Source organism: Salvelinus namaycush, chromosome 3 (assembly GCF_016432855.1).
Source record: "Salvelinus namaycush isolate Seneca chromosome 3, SaNama_1.0, whole genome shotgun sequence".
In the NCBI taxonomy this organism is placed as follows: Eukaryota; Metazoa; Chordata; class Actinopteri; order Salmoniformes; family Salmonidae; genus Salvelinus; species Salvelinus namaycush.
The window spans coordinates 87,794,571-87,816,992 of record NC_052309.1 but is presented as its reverse complement, the minus strand read 5'-3'; the positions used below and the strand labels follow the sequence as shown (position 1 = coordinate 87,816,992).

General features: G+C 47.0%; 1 protein-coding gene across 6 annotated transcripts in view; it reads left to right on the top strand.

Moving 5' to 3' along the window:
* The window catches only part of LOC120041790 (ubiquitin carboxyl-terminal hydrolase 22-like), a 59,795-nt gene that overhangs the window by 11,601 nt on the left and 25,772 nt on the right, over positions 1-22,422 (top strand). For all 6 annotated transcript variants that reach the window (XM_038986676.1, XM_038986681.1, XM_038986666.1 and 3 more), the window contains 2 exons: positions 18,931-19,063; positions 21,672-21,785. In XM_038986676.1, coding sequence (XP_038842604.1) covers positions 18,931-19,063; positions 21,672-21,785 — 247 coding nt within the window. The remainder of the gene's footprint in view (positions 1-18,930; positions 19,064-21,671; positions 21,786-22,422) is intronic.

The following is a 22,422-nucleotide window of genomic DNA, read 5'->3' as shown; positions in this document are numbered from 1 at the left end:
ATAATTCTATATAACAATCTGGCTTTATTTACTAATTAGTAAGAATGTCTCACCCCATGTTCAAGAATAGCCTACCTGCGTGTGGTCAACTATTTCAGCACCGTTTCGCACTGTTCTGAGACAAGCATGGGGTCTGGATAAATCAATGCGATTTAAAAAAAAAAATATTCCCTGGGTATTGGTTAGACTACAATTGGGGTGTGGAAATGTTATGCTCTTTGTATTGTAGCCTACTCCTGACCGTCAGGTTGTACAGTGCCATATTTTCCTAACGGAATCCCTGAGTTTTTTTTGGGAATAGAAACACCATAATATGAATCAAATTAATTCAGCAAAATTTATTTTTATCAATCCCATATACTATGTTCTTACACAAAAAGGTTTTAAATTCTCTAGTACAGCCAATATTGAAGACTATCAAATGCTTCTCAAAGATGCCCTCTGGTGGTCAAACTAGCACTAATTAGCATTAATGGCAACAATGGCTGAAAATGAAATAACGTGCCATAGAATTCTGCGGCAGCCCACAAGGTGTGCGCAGTACGACGACACTTTTACAGGAAGAACCACTGTACACACACACTGCTTATTTCTGTCAAATGTTGTGTACAAATTTGTTTACATCCCTGTTAGTGAGTATTTCTCCTTTGCCAAGATACTCCATCCACCTGACAGGTGTGGCATATCAAGAAGCTGATTAAACAGCATGATCATTACACAGGTGCCCCTTGTGCTGGGGACAATAAAAGGCCACTCTAAAATGTGCAGTTTTGTCACACAACACAATGCCACAGATGTCTCAAGTTTTGAGGTAGTGTGCAATTGGCATGCTGACTGCAGCAATGTCCACCAGAGCTGTTGCCAGAGAAATGAATGTTAATTTCTCTACCATAAGCCGCGTCCATTTCTTTTGAGAATTTGGCAGTACGTCCAACCAGCCTCACAACCGCAGACCACGTGTAACCACACCAGCCCAGGACCTCCACATCTGGCTTTTTCATCTGCGGGATCATCTGAGACCAGCCAAATGGCATCGTGTGGGCGAGCTGTTTGCTGATGCCTACGTTGTGACCAGAGTGCCCCATGGTGGCGGTGGGGTTATGGTATGGGCAGGCATAAGCAATGGACAACAAACACAATTGAATTTTATCAATGGCAATTTGAATGCTCAGAGACACCGTGACGAGATTCTGAGGCCCATTGTCCTGCCATTCATCTGCCACCATCACCTCATGTTTCAGCATGATGATGCACAGCCCCATGTTGCAAGGATCTGTACAGAATTCCTGGAAGCAGAAAATGTCCCAGATCTTCCATGGCCTGCATACTCACCAGACATGTCACCCATGGAGAATGTTTGGGATGCTCTGGATCGAAAGGTACGACGGCGTGTTCCAGTTCCCGCCAATATCCAGCAACTTGGCACAGCTATTAAAGAGGAGTGGGACAGCATTCCACAGGTCACAATCAACAGCCTGATCAACTCTATGTGAAGGAGATGTCGTCCTTCATGAGGCAAATGGTGGTCACACCAGATACTGACATGTTTTCTGATCCACACCCCTACCTTGTTTTTAAGGTATGTGACCAACTGATGCATATCTGTATTCCCAGTTATGTGAAACCCATAAATTAGTGCTTAATTTATTTATTTTAATTGAGATTTCCTTATATGAACTGTAACTCAGTAAAATCTTTGGAAATTGTTGCACTTATATTTTTGTTCAGTGTAGGTTATTCTTTTTTTTGCATGATCTCTACCTGTTTATTTTCCATCCCCCAAATTACCACTATACAGGAAAAAAAACTGTAATTATCTCCATATTAAAGGAATAATTCGAGATTTTGGACTAAGAAGCCATTTATCTGCTTCAACAGAGCCGGATGAACAGGAACGGCTATGGATACTGTGACCAATAGTGTCCTCTTGATAAACAGACACTGTACCACTCTTCCCAGTCTGTTAGTTCCCAGTGTCATCATATGGTGCCTCAGAAAGAATCAGGCACTCTATATTCCCCGTGGACAGAACATTTTAAAGCCAGTTAAGCTATGCATAAAAGATTGGCCATTAGGGGAAGAAGAGCGGGAAAAACGAACAAGACAGAACACTTCCATCCTTGGCTTTGCTAATGAGAGCTAAACGACAGTGGCCTAGCGGTTAGAGCGTTGGGCCAGTAATCGAAAGGTCGCAGGCTCGAATACCCGACCCGACAAGGTGAAAAATAGATTTGCACTTAATCCTAATTTCCTCAAGGGGTTTTGACCTACTATGGCCTTCACTGTAAAATATCACTTCACTGTACCTATCCGGTGTATGTGACGATACATATTTCATTTTGTTATAAGTCTACCTGGTCGATCTCCTCTGTTTCTATCCATTCTCTCTTGCACTCTTCTCTCTTTAGGCCTATTTCTCTCTCTACATCCCCGTCTCTCTCTTGCTCATCCACATCTCTCTCGCTACATCCCCGTCTCTCTCCATCTCCCCCTCTCTCTCCTTTCCTTCTTTAGCCGGGGCGTTTGATTGGCAAGTCTGTCAGTTAGTGGCCCGTTTTGGATTGGCCCATGCCATGGTGCCTTCTGGCAGAATTCTACTGTGGTTGGATGGCTTTGTACCGTACTAACCGTACTGTATTTCCTTGTATTACTAAATTGTTAAAAGCACTTCCACTTTTAGTTGGCTAAAGAAGGAACTAGGTGCTATCCAGTTTTTAATTTCCTCTGCCTTCTGTAGTTCCTTACTCTTTCTGTTCACTCTCTGGGACTGTGTTTTTGGTTTTTAGTGTGTAACGCATCTGTGTGCCACAGTGTGTGTCTAAGTGTATGTTTGTTTGCGTATAATAATGCCACTGCCCAAAGTGTGTGTTTTGCGTGTGTGCGTCAGACTTAAGTAATGTTTTCTCTCTTAATTGAAGGTTTTCCAGAAGATTGCAGCATCTAACTGCATCAGTCTGGAAGTAATTCTACCACTTAAACAGTTAGTGGTAAAGTAAATGAAGAGAGTGAAGGAGGACAACTGTCAACTAGCATATTGTGGAAGCCTGCCCCTGCTTTCAGAGGTTGGCTGTCTGGCTCTTTGCTGTTCCTCACCCACCTATGGATGGATTTATAATTGATAGTTTATGAGTGGCTAATGAAGGTCAGGAGGAGGCTGAGATGGGACTGAATATTCATGAAGGTCGTGGTTAGGGCTGGAAATTGCCAGGGGACCTCGCGATACAATATTATCATGGTACTTAGGTGCCGATGCTATATGTATTGCGATTCTCACAATTGTCACGGTTCTATATTTATTGCTTTGATGTTCCGAACATATTTCTCACTATGTCTGCTGCAGAGAGACGAGAGGCATGAGAAAAGCAGTTGTGATCAGTCAGGGAAATAATAGCGCTGAAAACATGTTGGTTCACCGTTTAAAAAGAAGATGGAGAACAAGCTATAGGATGAAATACACTGCAGTTTTGTTTTTCAAGCTATAGGATGAAATACACTGCAGTTTTGTTTTTCAAGCTATAGGATGAAATACACTGCAGTTTTGGCGCCGGTTCAGCCGACTAGCGCTCGCTAACGCTACCAAGCAATACATTTTTTTAAAGTATAAATCAATACTTTGTCAAAGTATCTGTATAATATTGTCTGAAATACTATTGTGATATGTAACTTTATTGATTTGTGTTATTTCCCCGTCACTGGTCATGGTTATTTATGTTCCCATGTATCTTGATCTAAATAGAGTGTGAAATCAAGGCCCATTTCAATGATATTTATTGGGGGGGGTCATGTTCATTGGACACCAAACGGAAGAAAATAGACAGTGCGGGACTACTTGGACTAGACCAATAAGAAATGCTAATTTTTGTTTCCTTTTGCAAAATGTTATCAAATGTTTTACGTTGTGTGCCGTAATGAACATGGCCCTGTTACAAAAATTATAGACAGGTGGGTGAGGAACCACAAAGAAACAGGCAACCTCTGAAACCGGTAATCCCTGTTTCGGTCCGTTTTCATCCGTTTGGTGCCTAATGAACACGACTTGGCTATCAGCAGATGGGCCTAGAAACAGTGCAACACTGAAACACTCAACACTGATTTCCACTTTAGGGAATCTTCCTGAAATGTTAACCCACAGCCAATAACCTGAGATGAGTGGAAATGACAGACGGCATGATGAAAGACAAGAAAGGGGGGATAATGACAGTGTTTCAGTCTCGGCAGCTTTCAAGAAGTCAGTGGTTCCTTTGATTTTAGGAGAAAGGGTTGCGACGACGAGCGAAAGGTGGCAGAGCCCGTCTAACTGTTTTTTGATGCAATAAATTCTCTTGCATGATCAGAGGAACAGTTTCCCCCCTCACCCACCCCATACTTGTCTTACTCTTTGATGAAAAATATAGTAAGAGCGGGAGAGAGAAAGCAGTTGTGGCCTGTGGAGAACAGGATGAGGGACTGAGTGAATGTATTTCTGTCAAGATGACACATTCATTTCCTCTCGTCTCCCATACTTTCTTCTCTCATTTGTTCCCTCTCAGATCCCTCCATCTATGATGGGTCCACACCACATCTCACTCCCTCCTCTTCCACACCACCCCGCCCAAACGGAGTCCAGGCAGATTATCTGTGTGGGTTGTTGTGAACTGACAGGCTTAGTTTCTGGCCGCTACCCAAGCCTTCCCTCCCTCTCTCTCCCCTCACACCATACCTCCCAGACCCAGCCACCCTCCCCTCCTAGGCAAAGAGCTGTCTGATGGGGCATAGCTTTCTGTCAGCATGGCTGCGGCTGGCTGGCTGGCTGCTCTATCCAGCCCAAACAAAGGGACAACTAAGGCCTTCCATCTTCACACAGATCAAGGATGCCCTCCCATAGGCCCCTCTAACCATCCTCACCCAGCCTGTCTTCCAGGCTTGTCTTTAGCCTGTTAGATATGTACTGTCCTGTAGCCTGACATTCTGCTGCTTCTAGCTGTATTGTGCTGTCCTGTCAGATTTGTGTGCAGGACTACTCCTTGCTCCGTAAATGTACTCTGTGTGAGTGTGCGTTTCTCTATCGCCTCTGGGCTGGTGTATCACCTCAGTGCTTTATAGGCGAGGGCATCGCTGGTCAAGTGGATAAGACACTGCACACACACACTAGACACAGCCAGCAGCTGGTTGTAACCCAAAATGCCAATCTCCTGTCCCGTGAACCTTGTCCGTGCATCTTTCAAGAGGTACCAGGCTCCCCTTTGTTGATGCTCTACTGAAGCTATGTTTAAAACTGTCCAATTAAACAGACTAGTTCCTCTGCCCATCCCTTTCCCTCTCACTTTGTCTGTCTGTCTGGCCGGCCCATGTTCTCTCTTCTCTATCTCGCTCTCTCTGCTGACCAGAGGCAGTCTTGAATCTGCCCATCATATCACAAAGCATAGCATCCTGGGATATTACCCAGCCAATCAGCTGGCTCTGAGCCAGCCAGTGCCTCCATCTGGCTAATGACCTGTCAATCACTGGGCGGGGACAGGCCCAAAACTCTCCCATCCATCACTTACTGTGGACACTTACTCCCCATTGTTACATCACACGACTTGCAGGCAGGCAACCTTTTAGTTCCTGGTTTCATGAACTTTATTGCTTTAAAAGCATTTTGGTGTCATCATATGTCACTCCTCTGATCTACTGAGCTATGGATGGTGGATTATTTTACATGTCCTCAGAGACCTCATCTGGGCTTCAGGCCTTCTGATTGGTGCCTTGGGGATTCTACCGAGGAGGTTCTGTTCTCTGATTGGCTTGGTGATTCTAATCCAAGGGACCACTCTCACACTCTGCTGCTGGGCATCTGTTGGCTCAGAGGCATGACAGATGACCATGCCTTCCTTCCTTTGTTCGTCTCGGCCGGGCCATTCACCATCTGTAGTACACACACGCACACACAGGATTAATGTGCCCTCTGTGTTAGCTGGTAAAGAGTCAGGAATAGGCAGGGGAAAGCCCATCAAACCAGACCAGAGCCCAAACCTACATTTATCGTGTGTGTGTGTGTGTGTGTGTGTGTGTGTGGAGGAGAAAAACCCTCCAGTGCTCTGTGTACACGCCGAGAGAAACACGGCTGCACTAATAACAACCATGACTTGAGACAGAGAGAGGCTAGATTGTGCACAGAGCAGGGGCAGTAGTAGACAGACAGTATAGGTATGTATTATGGAGAGGCTAGATTGTGCACAGAGCAGGGGCAGTAGTAGACAGACAGTATAGGTGTGTATTATGGAGAGGCTAGATTGTGCACAGAGCAGGGGCAGTAGTAGACAGACAGTATAGGTGTGTATTATGGAGAGGCTAGATTGTGCACAGAGCAGGGGTAGTAGTAGACAGACAGTATAGGTATGTATTATGGAGAGGCTAGATTGTGCACAGAGCAGGGGCAGTAGTAGACAGACAGTATAGGTATGTATTATGGAGAGGCTAGATTGTGCACAGAGCAGGGGCAGTAGTAGACAGACAGTATAGGTATGTATTATGGAGAGGCTAGATTGTGCACAGAGCAGGGGCAGTAGTAGACAGACAGTATAGGTGTGTATTATGGAGAGGCTAGATTGTGCACAGAGCAGGGGCAGTAGTAGACAGACAGTATAGGTGTGTATTATGGAGAGGCTAGATTGTGCACAGAGCAGGGGCAGTAGTAGACAGACAGTATAGGTGTGTATTATGGAGAGGCTAGTTAGCTAGACCATGGTAGACCTAATCTGTGTGTTAGCTTGTTAGTCCTATGTGTGGAGGAATGCAGTTCATTATCTAGGCCTATTCTAGTGAGTTTCTGTGTGTGTGTGTGTGTTAATGCCTGTACACCAGTAGTATGTGTGTCTGGGTAATGATCATGATGGTGCTGGCTGGCTGCCTCTGAGGCTTTGCCCTCTGATCTATGATCTGGGCTCTACACCACTGATCTGGTTCATAGAGAGCACAACATGATGTCTATCCTCTTAATGAGACGACAGCTCTCTAAGGCAGAGTTACACCAGTGTGTGAAGCATGGCAACAAAACATAAAGAACGAAGGACTGGGTGGTGTCTCTAGCAACCGAACGATGAGAGAGTACACATTTGATTATACCGGTAAATGTGTGCTTTCAGATTGTTTACTTTGGCATAAGCAATATTACTTTCGTGCTTTATTGCATACAAGATGCATGTTTTGTTATATTTTGTAGTATATTTGAGTTCTTCTTTTCACTGTCATTTAGGTCATTATTGTGTTGTTGATCCATCCTCAGTTTTCTCCCATGGCAGCCATTCAACGCTGTTTTAAAATCCCCAATGGCCTCACTTATTTTTATTTGACCTTTTATTTAACTAGGCAAGTCCGTTAAGAACAACAGATTTGTACCTTGTCAGCTCGGGGATTTGATCTGGCAAACTTCCGGTTACTAGTCAACGCTCTAACCACTAGGCTACCTGCCGCCCTAATGGTAACATCCCTGAGAGGTTTCATTCCTGTCCTGCAGCTCAGTTCAGAAGGACAAGTGTATCTTTGAGATGTCTGGGTGCTTTAATACATAATGTAGAGCAGCATTCTTAACTAGACCAGGGATGGGACCCTTTTGTAGGAACTCAGTCAGGACCTCCACTTACTGTTCAGAGTTAGAATAGAATAATACACAGGGTGACCTTTCTGAATGGGGTTGTGCATCAGTTCTCCTCTTGCTAAGTCAGTCACTGATAGTCACTGTCAGCTATTTTTTCCCACTGACATAAGAGTATTGTGTGTGTTGTTGACAAAAAATGACATGTCTATTTTAATCCCACTTTTTAACACAATGAAATGTGAAGAAATACAAGGGGTCTGAATTCTGAATATACACACACACACACACACACACATATATACACTGCTCAAAAAAATAAAGGGAACACTTAAACAACACAATGTAACTCCAAGTCAATCACACTTCTGTGAAATCAAACTGTCCACTTAGGAAGCCACACTGATTGACAATAAATTTCACATGCTGTTGTGCAAATGGAATAGACAAAAGGTGGAAATTATAGGCAATTAGCAAGACACCCCCAATAAAGGAATGGTTCTGCAGGTGGTGACCACAGACCACTTCTCAGTTCCTATGCTTCCTGGCTGATGTTTTGGTCACTTTTGAATGCTGGCGGTGCACTCACTCTAGTGGTAGCATGAGACGGAGTCTACAACCCACACAAGTGGCTCAGGTAGTGCAGCTCATCCAGGATGGCACATCAATGCGAGCTGTGGCAAGAAGGTTTGCTGTGTCTGTCAGCGTAGTGTCCAGAGCATGGAGGTGCTACCAGGAGACAGGCCAGTACATCAGGAGACGTGGAGGAGGCCGTAGGAGGGCAACAACCCAGCAGCAGGACCGCTACCCCCGCCTTTGAGCAGGAGGAGCACTGCCAGAGCCCTGCAAAATGACCTCCAGCAGGCCACAAATGTGCATGTGTCAGCATATGGTCTCACAAGGGCTCTGAGGATCTCATCTCGGTACCTAATGGCAGTCAGGCTACCTCTGGCGGGCACATGGAGGGCTGTGCGGCCCCACAAAGAAATGCCACCCCACACCATGACTGACCCACCGCCAAACCGGTCATGCTGGAGGATGTTGCAGGCAGCAGAACGTTCTCCACGGCGTCTCCAAACTCTGTCACATGTGCTCATGTGCTCAGTGTGAACCTGCTTTCATCTGTGAAGAGCACAGGGCGCCAGTGGCGAATTTGCCAATCTTGGTGTTCTCTGGCAAATGCCAAACGTCCTGCACGGTGTTGGGCTGTAAGCACAACCCCCACCTGTGGACGTCGGGCCCTCATACCACCCTCATGGAGTCTGTTTCTGACCGTTTGAGCAGACACATGCACATTTGTGGCCTGCTGGAGGTCATTTTGCAGGGCTCTGGCAGTGCTCCTCCTGCTCAAAGGCGGAGGTAGCGGTCCTGCTGCTGGGTTGTTGCCCTCCTACGGCCTCCTCCACGTCTCCTGATGTACTGGCCTGTCTCCTGGTAGCACCTCCATGCTCTGGACACTACGCTGACAGACACAGCAAACCTTCTTGCCACAGCTCGCATTGATGTGCCATCCTGGATGAGCTGCACTACCTGAGCCACTTGTGTGGGTTGTAGACTCCGTCTCATGCTACCACTAGAGTGAGTGCACCGCCAGCATTCAAAAGTGACCAAAACATCAGCCAGGAAGCATAGGAACTGAGAAGTGGTCTGTGGTCACCACCTGCAGAATCACTCCTTTATTGGGGGTGTCTTGCTAATTGCCTATAATTTCCACCTTTTGTCTATTCCATTTGCACAACAGCATGTGAAATTTATTGTCAATCAGTGTGGCTTCCTAAGTGGACAGTTTGATTTCACAGAAGTGTGATTGACTTGGAGTTACAGTGTGTTGTTTAAGTGTTCCCTTTATTTTTTTGAGCAGTGTATATATATATATATATATATACACACACACACACACATATCACGTCTGAACAGCAGCACAACATCACCAAACACCATTTGATGGTGGTAGCATCAAAGCAGCTTGTCTCCATGCTCAGCTCTGTAATGCTGCTGCTGCACTCACCATTCTGTTTCATGTCTCTCCTGCTTCCACAGGGTGAGGTTGGCTGGAAGGTGTGTCAACATGGGGCCTGTTAAAGGTGTGTGTGTGTGGCAGGTTCAGACAGCAGAGGAACTGGACAGAGTAGGGGTGTAGTACAGTGGAATGGTAGAGAGATGGATAGTCTATGCCACACGTCTTCTACGATGCTTCAATGTCTCGTGCTGCTCAGTGAGCCTGGGGCCGACAGGCTAGGCGTTAGTCAGTCAAGGGGAAAGTAGAGCGAGGGAGGAGGGGAGACGTCACCCGACAGCCCTGGCTTGCACCCTCAGGGGGTCAGTCAGAACAGCATTGGAGCATCAGCATCCACCCCCTCTTCCTCCTCAACCTCCCCACTATTAAATATAGAAACGCAGAGGAGAGGACAAGGGAGTAAATGTCTGTGAGGTTGTGCGTGTCAGGGAGTCTATTTATGATGGTGTGTGTGTACGTGCTCGCCCGTGTGTGTGTGTGTCCATCTCCGGCAGAGCGGCTTATTGCATGTGAAACAGTGTGTGGTGAGTCACTGCTCTCTGTCTGCTTCTATCCCCCTGTTCACTAGCTGTGGGTCCTGCCTCTCTCCCAACAGTCTCTTCCCTTGCCCTGCCTGTCTCCCCTTGCCCTGCCTGTCTCCCCTTGCCCTGCCTGTCTCCCCTTGCCCTGCCTGTCTCCCCTTGCCCTGCCTGTCTCCCCCTCTCCCAACAGTCTCTCTCCCCTTGCCCTGCCTGTCTCCCCCTCTGCCAACAGTCTGTCTCCCCCTGCCTCGTCTGTCTCCCCCTGCCTCGTCTGTCTCCCCCTGCCTCGCCTGTCTCCCCCTGCCTCGCCTGTCTCCCACTGCTCCGCCTGTCTCCCCCTGCCCCGCATGCCTGTCTCCCTCTCCCTCTTCCTGGGCCTGGAACCGATGGAGAGATGCAGTGAGAGATGCTCCCTCTGCTAGTACCTGTAAACTCTTGTTCCAGTCATATGAGCCAGCGGCCTGATCTATAGCCGATCTAATAGGACATTAAAGGCCTCAGGAAGTTGGAGGGAGGGTTACTGCTGACACTCAGGAATAGTACAGGGTCTGGCTGGCAGGCTGCATGGGAACCAGAGTGTGTGAAATGGTGGGGGTAGGAATGGATTTTTACCCAGGGAAGAGGGCCCGAGGGTTGGGGTGCAGGGGGGTGCGGTTGCAGCGTTGACAGGGGTAGCTGTGTTTTGACTGGAGCTCTGGTGCAATGCAGAAAGTTAGGAGGGGTGCTGAAAGGCATCAACAGCAGCATCTCTCTTGAAGAGCTGAGGGGAAGGTCTGGAGCAGAGAGCTAATGATAATGAGGTGTAGGAGGGAATGTCTTTAGAGCACTAGCCTGCCTTGTCTGTCTACTGATGATCACAATCACTTCCTGCATCCTTCCTCTCTCTCTTTTTCTCTCATCTTTCTGCTTCTTTCTCGCTCTCTCATTCATATAAGCCTACATCTAACGTCTGCCTTTCAGCCTCATTCTACTCTCCATCATCTCTTTCTCATGTCATTGAGTGTGGTGGTAATAGCTGTGTCTAGCCCAGGGCTCTCCAACCCTGTTCCTGGAGAGTTACCGTCCAGTAGGTTTTAACACCAACCCTGTTCCTGGAGAGCTACCCTCCAGTAGGTTTTAACTCCAACCCTGTTCCTGGAGAGCTACCCTCCTGTAGGTTTTAACTCCAACCCTGTTCCTGGAGAGCTACCCTCCTGTAGGTTTTAACTCCAACCCTGTTCCTGGAGAGCTACCCTCCTGTAGGTTTTAACTCCAACCCTGTTCCTGGAGAGCTACCCTCCTGTAGGTTTTAACTCCAACCCTGTTCCCGGAGAGCTACCCTCCTGTAGGTTTTAACTCCAACCCTGTTCCTGGAGAGCTACCCTCCTGTAGGTTTTAACTCCAACCCTGTTCCTGGAGAGCTACCCTCCTGAAGGTTTTAACTCCAACCCTGTTCCTGGAGAGCTACCGTCCTGTGGGTTTTAACTAATCTAGCACACCTGATTTTAATAGTTAGCTGGTTGATAAACTGAATCAAGTTGGAGGTAAAACCTACAGGAGGATAGCTCTCCAGGAACATGGTTGGAGTTAAACCCAACAGGAGGGTAGCTCTCCAGGAACAGGGTTGGGGAGTGCCCTGGCTAGCCTGTCTGTGTTATCAAGCTCCAGTCTGAATGTGATTCTCCTGCGCCTGTCACTATTAGACCCCGCCCCCCTCCATTAGATCCCATTCATCCCAGTGTGATAAGCCTACGCCAGACTGAATGAAAACAGAGCTTAGTGTATGTGGCCCTGAATGTCCAGCTTACTGCACCATCATCAATCCTCCCCCGGGCTCCTAAGGCTGTGCAACAACATAGACGTGTGTGTGTCCTATTTCAGTGATATGATGATATAACTGCAATGTTATGTCACCACCGTGGCAGTCATAACCGTGTAGGTGGACAATAGTCTAGTCTTCTCTCACAGTGTATCTGGTCCTTCTATGATGAGGTGTTTGTAGTGGCTGCAGCCTGCCGGCAGCATTACTCTGGGCTCTGTGGAGATGACATGGGAGGAAAATCAGACCGGGATAGCTGTCAGTGCAGCTCTTTTCCTGACACTCCCCCTGCTGGCCAGAACTGCACACTGCAGCTCTTTCACCATGCTGACCTATGGCACCCGGTGATTTGCCTGTCACTGGAGTTAGTGTTTCCCAAAGATATATTTTCTTACTTGTGAGGGAGCAAAGCATTGGGAAGCAACATCCAGTGATGCAAACAACATTCAAGCAAAACCAACAAAGGCACCAATTTGTGTGAGGTGGGGAGCCATAGCTAGACTGCTAAATTACTAAGTTATAGCTGGGGAAACAAGCTGCCTCCTCAATGCCACATTGGCAGACAGATAGAAAGGCAGTAAATGCATTGACATTACACTGTGGCCTGTCTCTGAGTCATGAGTCTGTTTCTCACAGTGACTGTTTCCTTGTGTTCCCTCTCCTAACCAGTCACACTGTGTTTCATAGCGATATAATGTGGAGGAAGTGAAACTGAGACAAGGCTGGATCTTTTATGACCCCTTTACAATGGTTCTCCATGCTGTCGTAATGGTGTCGGGTTGTTTCATTGTGTTGCTGTTCGTCAGGTGACTGTAGCTTACCTTTTGTGTGGAGGTGTTCTTTGCTTTAGGCCTAATACCTTGGGGGGTGTGTCAGTGAGCGTCATGTCAGGGGTTACTGTGTTCTTACTATCTCTTACTCACATTTCTAGAAACATGGTTGAAATGGACGCTAAACTACACATTTTAGTCTTTAATGTTTCTCCTGCTCTATTCTACCTTTCTTTCCTCCCCCTCTCCCTCCCTCTGCCCAGCGGGTGACGTAGTGACACGCCTGTGTCCTGATGGCTTTGATTAGAGCTCTCTTTCTCTCTCACCTCTCCTTTCTGTCGCTCCGTCTTTGACTCTCCTCTCTCCCCCTCATCTCGCCTCTCTGTCCATCTTTCCTCTCTCACTCTCTCTCTCATTTCTCCATCTCTCCATTCCTCCCCTCTCTCCATTCCATCACTCTCCATCCCGCTATCCCTCCTATCTCTCTCCATCTCCTGTATTCATCACTACAACACAGTACAGAGCTCCTCCATGTGGTTGCTTTGTCAGTCCCATCAGCTTCAGACAGGGCTATGGGACTGTCTTCAGTTAGAGCAGCATCAGGGCTATGGGACTGTCTTCAGTTAGAGCAGCATCAAGGCTATGGGATTGTCTTCGGTCATCAGAGCAGCATCAGGGCTATGGGACTGTCTTCAGTCAGATCAGCATCGGGGCTATGGGACTGTCTTCAGTCATCAGAGCAGCATCAGGGCTATGGGATTGTCTTCGGTCATCAGAGCAGCATCAGGGCTATGGGACTGTCTTCGGTCATCAGAGCAGCATCAGGGCTATGGGACTGTCTTCGGTCATCAGAGCAGCATCAGGGCTATGGGACCGTCTTCGGTCATCAGAGCAGCATCAGGGCTATGGGACTGTCTTCGGTCATCAGAGCAGCATCAGGGCTATGGGACTGTCTTCGGTCATCAGAGCAGCATCAGGGCTATGGGACTGTCTTCGGTCATCAGAGCAGCATCAGGGCTATGGGACTGTCTTCAGTCATCAGAGCAGCATCAGGGCTATGGGACTGTCTTCGGTCATCAGAGCAGCATCAGGGCTATGGGACTGTCTTCAGTCATCAGAGCAGCATCAGGGCTATGGGACTGTCTTCGGTCATCAGAGCAGCATCAGGGCTATGGGACTGTCTTCGGTCATCAGAGCAGCATCAGGGCTATGGGACTGTCTTCGGTCATCAGAGCAGCATCAGGGCTATGGGACTGTCTTCGGTCATCAGAGCAGCATCAGGGCTATGGGACTGTCTTCGGTCATCAGAGCAGCATCAGGGCTATGGGACTGTCTTCGGTCATCAGAGCAGCATCAGGGCTATGGGACTGTCTTCGGTCATCAGAGCAGCATCAGGGCTATGGGACTGTCTTTGGTCATCAGAGCAGCACCGGGGCTATGGGACTGTCTTCAGTCATCAGAGCAGCATCAGGGCTATGGGACTGTCTTCGGTCATCAGAGCGGCACCGGGGCTATGGGACTGTCTTCGGTCATCAGAGCGGCACCGGGGCTATGGGACTGTCTTCGGTCATCAGAGCAGCATCGGGCTATGGGACTGTCTTCGGTCATCAGAGCAGCATCAGGGCTATGGGACTGTCTTCGGTCATCAGAGCGGCATCGGGCTATGGGACTGTCTTCGGTCATCAGAGCGGCACCGGGGCTATGGGACTGTCTTCGGTCATCAGAGCAGCATCGGGGCTATGGGACTGTCTTCGGTCATCAGAGCAGCATCGGGGCTATGGGACTGTCTTCGGTCATCAGAGCAGCATCAGGGCTATGGGACTGTCTTCGGTCATCAGAGCAGCATCAGGGCTATGGGACTGTCTTCAGTCAGAGCAGCATCAGGGCTATGGGACTGTCTTCGGTCATCAGAGCAGCATCAGGGCTATGGGACTGTCTTCAGTCAGAGCAGCATCAGGGCTATGGGACTGTTTTCGGTCATCAGAGCGGCACCGGGGCTATGGGACTGTCTTCGGTCATCAGAGCAGCATCAGGGCTATGGGACCGTCTTCGGTCATCAGAGCGGCACCGGGGCTTTGGGACTGTCTTCGGTCATCAGAGCGGCACCGGGGCTATGGGACTGTCTTCGGTCATCAGAGCGGCACCGGGGCTATGGGACTGTCTTCGGTCATCAGAGCGGCACCGGGGCTATGGGACTGTCTTCGGTCATCAGAGCGGCACCGGGGCTATGGGACTGTCTTCGGTCATCAGAGCGGCACCGGGGCTATGGGACTGTCTTCGGTCATCAGAGCGGCACCGGGGCTATGGGACTGTCTTCGGTCATCAGAGCGGCACCGGGGCTATGGGACTGTCTTCGGTCATCAGAGCGGCACCGGGGCTATGGGACTGTCTTCGGTCATCAGAGCGGCACCGGGGCTATGGGACTGTCTTCGGTCATCAGAGCGGCACCGGGGCTATGGGACCGTCTTCGGTCATCAGAGCAATGGGACCGTCTTCGGTCATCAGAGCAATGGGACCGTCTTCGGTCATCAGGGCTTTGGGACCGTCTTCGGTCATCAGGGCTTTGGGACCGTCTTCGGTCATCAGGGCTTTGGGACCGTCTTCGGTCATCAGGGCTTTGGGACCGTCTTCGGTCATCGGGGCGGCACCGGGGCTTTGGGACCGTCTTCGGTCATCGGGGCGGCACCGGGGCTTTGGGACCGTCTTCGGTCATCGGGGCGGCACCGGGGCTTTGGGACCGTCTTCGGTCATCGGGGCTGTGGGACCGTCTTCGGTCATCGGGGCTGTGGGACCATCAGGGCTGTGGGACGGTCGTCGGTCTCCTCGCTCTGTCTTTTTTCAGTTGATCCCTTTCCCTCCCATGTTTTCTCTCTCTGCTGTTTTCTCTATTTGTTCGTACAGCACATCTCTACTCTATCACATCTTCACTCTCTGTCTCCGTCTCTCTCTTTGTCTCTGTCTGTCTGTCTGTGTCGCTCGCTGGCTTGCTCTCTCTCTCTTACACAGACACACACACACACACACACACACACACACACACACACACACACACACACACACACACAACCCCCCCTCACTTCACCACGTCCCCCTCTCCTCTCCCTGTGGCCTCAGGCCCTGCAGAGCTCAGTGTGGCAGGTCCACTAAAGACCAGGCATTCGAATGGTTCTATAAATCCCTCGGTCGTCTCTGAGGCACTGCGTCACACTCACACACTCCAGCTGCTGCCAGTGTGTCAAAGATGCTTTCTCCCACCATGCATGAATCCAATCAAGAGCATGGTGTGCTGTGTGGACAAGCAGAATGTCTGCTTTTATATATTGGACCACATGGGGTTTCTCAAAGGGCCCAACCATCACCACTCTGTCTGCCTTCATCTTAGGGCTGTTACAGTGACTGTATTACCGTCATACCGGCGGTCACGAGTCATGACCGCAGTCAAATTACACGTAAACGTTTAGTCATGGTAACTAGGCTTTTCCAAAGCTTTGCTCTGATGCTGCTGATGGTCATTAGTAGCCTACCAAACTTGCTTATCTGCCAGTCGCTAGTGGCCTGGTACTCAGCGTTCTGTTGTCCTTCTAATCACTCTGACATAAATGTAATCCAGAATCTAATCAAACACATGAGAGCCCATGAGCATATGTTGCACAACATCTCCATAGGCTATTCAAATGATGTGAGAAAACATTGATGGCCTCTACTAAAAAGAGGATCCATTCAGCTTTCTATTGGCTAGGCCTACTTTTATCTATTTATCAACATTCCTAATATTAAGCACAGTGCTTCCTTTACAACAGGAGTAGCCTACCTGGCTGGCATGAAAATTAACCGTGGGAAAAGCGTCCTTCATTCGCTATTTAAGTGCCTACGGTGACATGTATTTCCCCCCCTAGCTCCAGTTGTGACAGGTGCATGATAATGGTCCATTCTAAATCCAAACTAATTTCACACACAGGCCTATATTATTTAGTATATGTAAAGACAAGATTTGCTTGAGAATAGTCTGATGGGTGACAATAGTATCACTTGAGAATGATGTATTGTTATTTGTGAATGATGCCCAGCGTGTTCAGCGTGTGCAATCAAAGGCAAGAAGCTGAGCATGACTTTTTTCAGACTTTTTCAAATCATTGTCGCACACATCCTGTAGCCTAGCCCATTAGCCTATATGTTTTGATAAGGTTTGTATCACAACTGAAGTTGGCAACAACAACAAAAACATGCCTAGGAGCCCTGGAACACGGTTGGAGAGCAGATAGCCTAGTTTAACGTCTTATAAGCCCAGTCATTTGCGTGTGAAAACAGAGTTTTTACTGGTCGCTATTTAGAAGAGGATCCCAGCTTTCTCATGCTGCTGTACTTATTGCTAAAATGAAGCACATTAATCCACTTTACAACTGGTGTAGCCTACCAAGCATACATAGGCACTGCGCAAGTTTCAAGTTTGAGGACGCAAATGTTCACCATAAAAATGCGGAACCCAAATCGGCTGCGTGCATGCGCCATCGTGCATAAATGTATTTTGCCCCCCCACACCAAACATGATCACGACACGCAGGTTAAAATATCAAAACAAACTCTGAAACAATGACATTAATTTAGGGACAGGTCGAAAAGCATTAAACATGTATGGCAATTTAGCTAGTTAGCTAGCAAGTGCAAGCTAACTTTAATTTGTCCTATTTAGCTAGCTTGCTGTTGCTAGCTAATTTGTCCTGGGATATAAACATTGAGTTGTTATTTTACCTGAAATGCACAAGGTCCTCTACTCCACCAATTAATCCACACATAAAACGGTCAACCGAATCGTTTCTAATCATCTCTCCTCCTTCCAGGCTTATATGGTGATCGCATCTAAACTTTCATTGTATTACCACGACAACCGGCAACAAAGTTTGTCTTTCAATCACCCACGTGGGTATAACCAATGAGGAGCTGGCACGTGGGTACCTGCTTCTATAAACCAATGAGGAGATGGCACGTGGGTACCTGCTTCTATAAACCAATGAGGAGATGGCACGTGGGTACCTGCTTCTATAAACCAATGAGGAGATTGGAGAGGCAGGACTTTCAGCGCGATCTGCGTCAGAAATAGGAATAACTTCTATTTTAGCCCTTGGCAACGCAACGCAGACGCTCGTTGGCGCGCGCAAGCAGTGTGGGTGCAATAATTGAATAACATGGATTTCTACCTTTATTTTGCGACGCTCGCGCATGCAATGTGTCCGGTCTGGTCAGCATGTTATAATAAAGCATTCCCTGAATCATCACGTTTTGCAAACTTATATACGATAACCTACTATTCGTAATGTGATGAGTAGATTGGATTGTAATTTAAGCTAATAAAATAACTAAACTATTGTATGCATAAAGAGTGTTCAGTGCATGGCTGAGCACGTATAGGGTAGAGTAGACCTAGGCTGTATCAGATACGCTTCTTCATTCTTTACATGAGAAAAATGTGGCCTTTTCATAAACACATTTCATTCATTTCTACTACACTTTATATGACTGTAGACGTTAGCAGAATCTTTTTTAATTTGTCAAATTATAAGGTAGCCTACTCTGCTGACAGACACAGATCTGTAAAACCAACGCGGTCCATATAATAGGTCTACCAGAAGGGGAGACACAAATACATATAAAATATATATAATATAAAAAATAAATAGAAACACTGAACCCCTTAATAACAATGAAAATACATTAGTCTTTTAATTGTCTTCTCTCTACAGCAATAACCATTTGCTTTCCAAATTATAAATACTACTTTTCACAGATACTTTTCACAGATAGTCGCAACCAAACAATAATCTGCCCAAATTGCGCATGCTGCCTTTCCTTCCGACTGTAGGCAATATATTTTAAATATATATTTTTTTTAATAAGCTAATGATCCTCTGTCGCCAAATCATGCTATAGTTTCTTATTTTGAAGTATTACATGTATTTCTGTATAGAAAGGATTAGGCTAAATAGGCTAAATCATTTTGGCAATTCAATTGACTTTAAGGAAAGCTTCCCCTAGCCTTATGGACACTTCGCTTATGCTTGAATATTAAAAACCTAACCACACATAACATCCATTTTCTATTTGAGTGCAGGCTACGATGACATATTTTATCCCAATGCTCAGAAGATGTCAATGTATATTCCTTTTTTATTCTGACTCTCTCTCTCTCCATCCCCTCCCTTTCTTCCCCCCTCTCTCGCCAACTTCCATTCCATCCTTCTCTCTCCCCTCTTTGTCTCTCTCGCCCCCTGCAGGCCAAATCATGTATCTGTCACATGTGCGGCGCCCACCTGAACCGGCTCCACTCCTGTCTCTCCTGCGTCTTCTTCGGCTGCTTCACCAAGAAACACATCCACGAGCACGCCAAAAACAAACGACACAACCTAGGTAAAATGTGCACGTGCTAGCTTATGTTGTCATGTCCATTTTCACACACACACACACACAAAGACACACACACAAAGACACAGGCAGATTCAGGCCTCTCTGCCTGAGAGAACTGTCCTTTTCAGAGACATTGAGCAGAACCCGTCCTTCTCCGTAGCATTAACGTTCTACTGGGAGCCAGTACTTAGTCTCTCTAAGCCTGTCTGTTCCCCAGTCAGCTCTGTGGGAGGGCTAGACATGTTTAATCCTCAACCACATAGAGTATGAATGACCCTGTGATTCTTACATGGTAATTATCAAAGTCTAAGTCTCTGTTTTCTATTTAGTGCACTACGTTTGACCGGGGTCCACAGGGCTCTGGTAAGAAGTAGTGCACTGAAGGGAACGTGGTGCCGTTTGGGACGCTGGCGTAGAAATATCACAGATCCATTGGAATTTCCATTTTATTATATTTCTATGGTAATTATGGGTCTATATACAGTACTAATAAGTAAAAGGAGGTAATTGCTGTGGTTGTGATATTGTCTGAGGAGAATGGTGACAGATGAGTGAGAGGTGGTAATGCTAGGGTAATCTGTTAGGGGGTGATAGAGGTTAGAAGGTCCTTCTGAGGGGGGCGGTGTCACAGTAAAGTTTTGATCTATACACACACGCTGACACCCCCCCCACACACACACACTGAGCCGTATCGGTCGTTCAGTGGGGTGTCACAGTAAGGTTTTGATCTATACACACGCACACTCTGACACACACACACTGAGCCGTGTCTGTCGTTCAGTGGGGTGTCACAGTAAGGTTTTGATCTATACACACACACACTCTGACACACACACACTGAGCCGTGTCTGTCGTTCAGAGGGGTGTCACAGTAAGGTTTTGTTCTAGACACCAACACTCTGACACACACACACAAATACACTGAGCCGTGTCGGTCGGCTCCTGTCATCACGCCCCACCCCAGCCCCCCAGACTACCACCACAGTGTTAATTAGGTCGGGGCTTTCCACAGTAGCACACTCACTCACTGTGCATTGTACCATTAATCAAATGAACCCCTGACTCCCAGCTGTTCCTCTGGATTCCTTCACTTCCTTCATCATCCTCCTCCTCTGTGTGTCTGGTGGATTTATATTTAACTTCCTCTGTGGTGTTGTACACAGAACTCTCTCTCCTTTTCTCAGGTTCCATGGTTACCACATCAGTCAAGGCCTTTCTCAGTGCATGCCTGTTGCCATTGGACACAGAGATGATGAGCTTCTTCTAGCTAGCTCCTCTCTCATCTTATGGACACACACACATAACGCCCCATTTACATTTTCTGTATAAATGTTGAGGCCTATCCATCAATTGTCCCTTTTCACTCTCCTGGATCCTCCTAGTTACGAGACAAACCTTTTAATATCCAAATGTGCAAGGGGTTTTATTTGGCTGTCCATGAGTTGAATGTTTCGTCACAATATTGTTTTGAACGTTTGTTTTGGACTGATGCCCGGCGTAGCATTCTTCTCAATGCGCTGATGCCGATTTCATCAAAAGTGCATTACAGTGGCTTGGAAATACTATGACATTCAATAGGAGGCAAATAATCAGTAAAATAACCGTTTTGTCATCATTTTGATGTTGCCAGATTGAATCTAGATGCAGTATAACGTTAGCTAGCTAAGATTGAGGGGAGGCCACCGGATTTTAGCTAGCTAATGTTATCATTGCTAGTTATTTTTGACACACTTTTCTAGCTTATTTTATTTATTTTTATTAAACCTTTATTTAACTAGGCAAGTCAGTTAAGAACAAATTCTTATTTACAATGACGGCCTACCGGCGAACAGTGGGTTAACTGCCTTGTTCAGGGGCAGTTAACCCACTTGTTAACCCACTTACCTTGTCAGCTTGGAGATTCGATCCATGAACCTTTCGGTTACTGGCCCAACACTAACCACTAGGCTACATGCCGCCCCTAATGACAACGTTGCCATCTGGCTAAAGTAAATTTGACGACATGATAATGCTGGCAAAGTAGTTTCCTACTAAATATTTGACTACTTTAGCAATGTCATCGTATTTCCAGGCACAATAGTGTAATTTAGATGAAATAGTGGTTAACCCCAGTCTTTCTGAACGGATGCTATCACCACTTTATGGCACCACTATGGCGCCTGCCGGCAGAGAGCGGCTTGAGAACGTTCATAACAGTGGCATGACGCGACCGAGTGACGGAGGTGCAACCTATGAATAAATAGGTTGTCACGGCAACAGAAGAACTCAGGTATTGTTACCATGGTGTTGGAGAACAGTGGAAAGAGCAGGGGAGGTAGATGTGATGGACATGCACACACACACACACACACACAAAAAACATACTCTGTCTCACACACACACCTTCCCTACGTGATAGTTCTCTAATTCTCCAATGCCAGTAGCATTGACATGGAACGACACAAGGCTCAAATCAATAGAGGAGTGGAGCACCCAGAAAGTGCTTGTCTTCACGCTGGCCACATCAATGACGAAGTTAGACGTGCAATAAACACAAACTGTTGTTCTGCAGGAAATATCTAGTTCTAATGCTCTTGTATTCCTTCTTTCTCTCTCGCTCTCTCCCTTCCAGCAATAGACTTATTATATGGTGGAATATATTGTTTTGTGTGTCAAGACTACATATACGACAAAGAGATGGAACAGATTGCCAAAGAAGAACAGAGGAAAGCCTGGAAATTGCAAGGTACAGTGTTGCTGGTCTCTAGCAGCTCCAGCAGCTCAGGCAACACTACTTTTCTGTGTCTGTTTTATCTCTAACTAGCTAAATTGCCATACATGTTTAATGCTTTTCGACCTGTCCCCTAATTAATGTCATTGGTTCAGAGTTTGTTTTGATATTTTAACCTGCGTGTTGTGATCGCGTTTGGTGTGGGGGGACAAAATCAATTTATGCACGATGGCGCACGCGGACAGCCGGGTTTGGGTTCCGTGTAAATGACTGCAGTGTAAATACTGGCACAGTGTCATCAGCATAAAAGTGTAGCTCCCAGTTGTTCACTAAGGAAGCAGTATGGTTAATATACAATATGAGTAGTACTTCTGGCCCTGGAATGAAGCCCTGGGGTATAGCTGAGGCATGCCACTGGACTTTCCTTCGGTTCAGCTTTGAAAAGAACTCTTCATGCTCCACACATTTAATTGATCTTTGTACCAATGTTTTTGTCTCAATAGACCATTGTTTCCCCACTGGTGGCCCTTGGGTAGTAAAAACAATTACTGTAAAACACCAGCAAATCAGCTCCAAGTGATTTTCATTTTGAAAATCTGTTCCCAAATATTCCAACTCACAATAGACACATGATCGTATACAAATGTTCAAG